This window comes from Mesoplodon densirostris, chromosome 1 (assembly GCF_025265405.1).
Source record: "Mesoplodon densirostris isolate mMesDen1 chromosome 1, mMesDen1 primary haplotype, whole genome shotgun sequence".
Classification (NCBI taxonomy): Eukaryota; Metazoa; Chordata; class Mammalia; order Artiodactyla; family Ziphiidae; genus Mesoplodon; species Mesoplodon densirostris.
The window spans coordinates 32422569-32427936 of NC_082661.1; the positions used below are offsets into that span (position 1 = coordinate 32422569).

At 42.4% G+C, this 5368-nt stretch overlaps 1 protein-coding gene across 1 annotated transcript; it reads right to left on the reverse strand.

Moving 5' to 3' along the window:
- Nucleotides 1-3841: 3841 nt before the first annotated feature.
- Nucleotides 3842-4605, reverse strand: LOC132497632 (large ribosomal subunit protein uL22-like). The gene is made up of 2 exons (XM_060111024.1): nt 4460-4605; nt 3842-4227 (listed from the first exon to the last, which is right to left on the reverse strand). The coding sequence occupies exons 1-2, from the start codon at nt 4512-4514 to the stop codon at nt 3842-3844; spliced, it is 441 nt and encodes a 146-aa protein (XP_059967007.1). The 5' UTR covers nt 4515-4605.
- Between the last annotated feature and the right edge of the window lie 763 nt (nt 4606-5368).

Sequence of the window (5368 nt, forward strand, 5' to 3'; positions counted from 1 at the left end):
ATTTGTGTTGTTTTAAGCTCCTCACTTTGGGGTGCTTTGCCACAGGAAATAAACCCAAGTGCATGAGGAGATTTCAGTACCATCTCTGGGAAAAGAATTAAGATTAAAAGACACTGGAAAAGGACTCATTTGACTAAATATTTAGCATTAGGCAATAGGAATCAGACCTCATGTAGATGACATGTTGATCTTCTGAAACAAAGTCACAGGAAGAGGGAAGTAGGTCGAGTGGAACTGCCAGGAGTTAAGGGCAGGAAACAGAAGAGACCGTGTTTCGTGGAGCGAGAGACACACCATTTCAGATCCTGCCCCTATAATGGCAGAATGGATTTTCCAAACACCAGGAAATCAGACAGGGGCATACAGAGATGTGAGCACATTTCTGTTAGAATAACAAAAAATAAAAAATATAAGAGGAGTTGGTCAAGAGGCAGGAAGGGCTTCCTTTCAAGGAGCCAATGAGTACTGACATGTGCTTTCCTCAAAGTCAAAGGTTTGAGAAGAACAACTGGCTGGTCTCTACTGAAGGATCTCACAGAGAAATGAATCCAAGAGAAAGAGTGTGAAAACAACCTAAATGTCCAACACCAGAGGACTGGCTAAGTGACAGCACAGTCACACAATGGGACACAATGCAGTCACTAATGATAAGGCTGCAGATGAATGTTCACTAAAGTGAAAAATGCTCAAGACATATTATTACGTGCAGAAAGCAAGCGATAAAACAGCAGGTACAATATAATCCCTTTTCTCACGTGTAACATGAAGATGAAGATAATAGTACCCCCCTTATGGGGGTGTTATAAGAATTTAATTAATTAATATATGCAAAGTGCTTAGCAGTACCTGGAGCATGTAAATGTCATACAGCATGATGATTATTATTATCATTGTTTCTTTTAAGTATTCAGGTCAAAATTCTGACCCCTGGGGTGCTTTGGAATTCAGAATTTTTCAGATTTTACAAAGGTGCCTACTTACGGAACACATTCAGTTTGTCTGAGGCAGCAATTCACAGCCAAACCCATTAAAATTTCTGAACCATGACTATTCACACTAAGTGGGATAACTAAAGACCATAAATAGCATCACATCAGTTAGGATCAGGTTGTACAGCCAAAGAAATTTGCTGCAGACTTAGAAAACAAAAGCAAAAACAAAAAACAGCTTCCCAGGGCCTCCCTGGTGGCGCAGTGGTTAAGAGTCCGCCTGCCGATGCAGGGGATACGGGTTCGTGCCCTGGTCTGGGAGGATCCCATATGCCGCGGAGCGGCTGGGCCCGTGAGCCATGGCCGCTGGGCCTGTGCGTCCGGAGCCTGTGCTCCGCAACGGGAGAGGCCACAACAGTGAGAGGCCCACATACCGCAAAAAGGAAAAAAAAAAAAAAACAGCTTCCTGTTTCCTGAGGTTTTTACTTTCTGGAATTATAGATGAGGGATTGTTGGTCTGTGTTCTATGTAGGCATCAAGAAAGCCTGAAAGCACTGCATTGTGACAATGCTGTTGCTGGTTGATGGAGTTGCAGCCCGTTATTATTTTTGCCTTTTGACTTTGTTATGATTTAATTTTTCTGCAATGAGTATTCATCATTATTATTATTATTATTTTGCCTATAGTTTCCTGAATTTTAATCTATTCAGGTAAATTTAACACAGGAGGAATAATGCATTGCTCCATGGACCTCAAAATGATCTTAATCAGCACCACGTTCACAATTCTCATTTTCGCCCTTAAGAAAATATTTTTCTAGTGAACATGGAACACTTAAGGAGATGGAGTGGAGTTTTCAAATCCTTTTCTTGGGTCTTTAAGCCAGTCCCAGAAAATAGTCAATATCCAGGAAGATGAAGAACCCCAGAACCTTAACTTAACTAGGGCTTACCTACTATCTCCTGCTAAGTATGTACTGGTTTTATATTAAAAAGTAAAACAACAATAACAGCAACAACAAACTAGAAAAGAAATCGTGAGAATGTGTGAGGAAAGAGGGGGAAGTCTGCATGGACAGAGTCGATGGAATGAAGGAAAAAGGAACAGGTGAGGCAGAGTGCTCCTTCCTGCCTGGTGAGGAAGGGAATGGGAGGGGGCTCAGCGGGGCAAGGAAACAGGTGGAAGGACAGCAAGTGAGCAGCAGAGAAGAATGAACTGTTTCAAGAGCCATGAAGGAGATGTAGGTAGTTGAGCAAGCTGTGGTCAAGTAAAGTGGAGAGGCAGCTGCTGGAGGCTGACTTTGCAGCTGAGGAGAGGGCAGGGCCCCAAGGGGAAGTATCCATGTCAGAAGGCCTGTGGAGGCCCTGCTGAGCCCTAGAGGCAGCAGAACTGGGGCCCTTTTCTGCTCAGCTACTTGAGCACTTGAACAGTTTGAGGAGGGAAATTACACAATCAGGAGGAAATTTCAGTGACTGTATGTAGAGTTTTCTAGTGGCTGAGAATTTCTTAGAATGAAAAACTAAGAATGTGAAAAAAGATATATGTATATGATTTTAAATAATATGTATTATTTCTATATAATATATAATATTATATGGTAAGATTAGATTGCTGATTGTAGAGGGACTTCTGCCAGAAAGTTGGCGAGACTTGGAAAGGGAAGTGGCCTTAAGCCAATGGAAATCACAGAAGAACAGGGATGCAAAGGACTTGCAGAAAGTCTAAACAGAAATGGAGCTTTTGATCAGGCCAGTCATGGCGCAGGCTTCAAAGACATTGAAAGGTAGAAAGTGCCAGGTGAGGAGGAGATCATGTACCCACAAAGCTAATGGTCCCAAGCTACATGACCTGAGCCCTGCTCTGAGGACCCAAGTCCAACTGCTGGTGGGGGGAGGCTGAGGAATGCCAGTCTCAGAGGAAGAAGACTCTCCCTCCAGAGAAAGCTCCAGGAGGCAATAGCCCTCTCACAGCTCTCAGAGGACCTGCACCCCAACCCTACTGTCAGTCCACAGGCTGCCCAGGACAGGACGCTCAGATTTCTTACCCAGTTACCAAGCAACTCACATGGGAATCTCGGCCTGCTGGGACGGCTAGCCCTTTATGGCCTCATACTACCTGGGGCAAGCCTGAGTGAGGAGCGTCGGAGCAGCAGTGGTTCTTAAACTAGGCCGTGAGAAACCCTGGGCCAAGGTGGTCTACAGTTCAAACAAAAGTCTTATGCATTTGCAGATAGAATGATCTCTCTTTTAAAAAATATTACTTATTTCTCATTATAAAATTAATATATATTTTTTCATTAGAAAAATTAAAAGAAGAAAAGTAATCCATAATCTTAACTCCACATATTTAGGTATATTTCCTTCCAGGCTCTTTTTCTGTGATAGACTGATCAATAATATATTTACAAATATAATTAGATATACTTATGAATAATAACAGTTAATTGCAATATATTATATAATAACTCTAATATATTATAATATATTAATATGTCATACATTACATAATGTATAATATAATATATATTATAATCTTATATTAATAATAATAGTTCACAACATTATTAATATTATATTAATAATAATAAACAACATTTAGCTATCATTATTGTTTAATTAATATTTCTTGAATGGTAACCAGGGCCAACTACTGTTCTAAACCCTTTAGAAAGCATACAACTTTCATAATAACCCTATGAGGCAGAAATTTTATTATTCCTTTCTTCTAACAGTAAAAGAAACTGAGGAACAGAGAAGTAAAGAAATTTGTCCAAGACCACACAGTAGTAAGTAAGAAGCTGGGATTCAAACCTAAATCTGACTGTGGAGCCTGCATTTTTAGCTAAGATATACACTATATCATATATAGGTTTTTTTTTTTTTACTTTTATTTGCATTTATTTTTTGCAGCATTTATTCCCAGGCCATAAGTTTTTGTTTCTTCAGTTTCTTCTGGGATATCTTTTTCTTCTGGGCAACCTCCTCTTCTGGTTTAGGAACAATCTGTTCTTTTTCAGTAAGGACCATCTCAATGTGGCAGGGAGAGCTCATATATGGGTTGATCCGACCATGAGCTCTATAAGTCCTGTGCCGCATCTTGGGGGATTTGTTCACCTGGATATGCTCAATGACCAGAGAATCTACATCTAAGCCCTTAAGTTCAGCATTATTCTCTGCATTTTTGAGCATGTGCAGTAAAACTTCAGCACTCTTTTTGGGCCCCCGACCCTGTGTCCAGCCCCACTGTTTGGCCTGGGCACACCTACCAACTCCACCATTGTAACGACGGAATGGCACACCTTGCTTCTTTTTTTTTTTTTTTTTTTTTTTTTTTCCGGTATGCGGGCCTCTCACTGCCGTGGCCTCCCCCGTCGCGGAGCACAGGCTCCAGACGCGCAGGCCCAGCGGCCATGGCTCACGGGCCCAGCCGCTCCGCGGCACATGGGATCCTCCCAGACCGGGGCACGAACCCGCATTCCCTGCATCGGCAGGCGGACTCCCAACCACTTGCGCCACCAGGGAGGCCCACACCTTGCTTCTTTAAAGTGACATCCTTCAGATACTTGGTGGTTTTTCGGATATGCATACCTTTAATGTCCTGGGCTGTTTCACGAGTGTTCTTAAAGTGAACACGAAGATTTGAACCTCTCGACTTGCATGATTTTGTGGGGCTTTCTAGGTCACCGGACCTCCGGAGTCGAGAACCACCACAGCCTGCCTGTACACCCGGCCAGCCCCATTCCCAACCGTCGCACCCCGCTGAGGCCCGAGAGCACCGGGTCACAAAGCATGGGACTCCGACACATCTCCCCGCACAGAACGCCTCTCCCAGGGAGAAATCAGTAGCCTTGAGAGTCCTCCTCCCAAGGGTCTCGAAATCGGCACCACCAAGGCCAGGATGGCAGCGATAACCAGAGGATTCACCACTCGGAAGAGCCATATATAGTTTTGAGTTGAGGTTTTTCATTAAATATTATATTGCATGTGTTTCCCGCATCATAAAATGAATTTACTTAATGTTAAGTTTTTGCCTTATAGCTTTTTGTAATTTTTTGGTACCTGCCACCACTTGTTTATCCTAGAATCAAGTAGAAGAAAACACCTGATTTAGTTTAAACCTACATGTTTATTTAATATAGCTGTACATAAACTATGTATTTATTTAATATATCAATATTTGAGTGTTAAAAAGGAAATTATGCTGCCCAGGAGCTCCACCCCATGACTAAAAGCAAACAAACACTCCTGTCATTTTCTCAAATTCTGCCTCTTCTGTCCCTCTGTTCCTGACCTGTAAGCATCTCTTCACTTATTTGGCCAACATTTTCTGAGCAGCTGTGATGTGCCAGTTAGTTGGGTCCATGGTCTGTAGGCGCAGTCTGGGCCCTCAGGAAATCTTTGTTCCATGGAGGAGACGGATGATTGAATCCATCATAGAGT

Coding starts and splice junctions, on each gene's coding strand:
- LOC132497632 (XM_060111024.1), bottom strand. CDS start 4,514: ATGCATATCCGAAAAACCACCAAGTATCTGAAGGATGTCACTTTAAAG. Junction 4,228..4,459: donor TGTCACTTTAAAGAAGCAAG/GTGTGGGCCTCC, acceptor AAAAGAAGCAAG/GTGTGCCATTCCGTCGTTAC.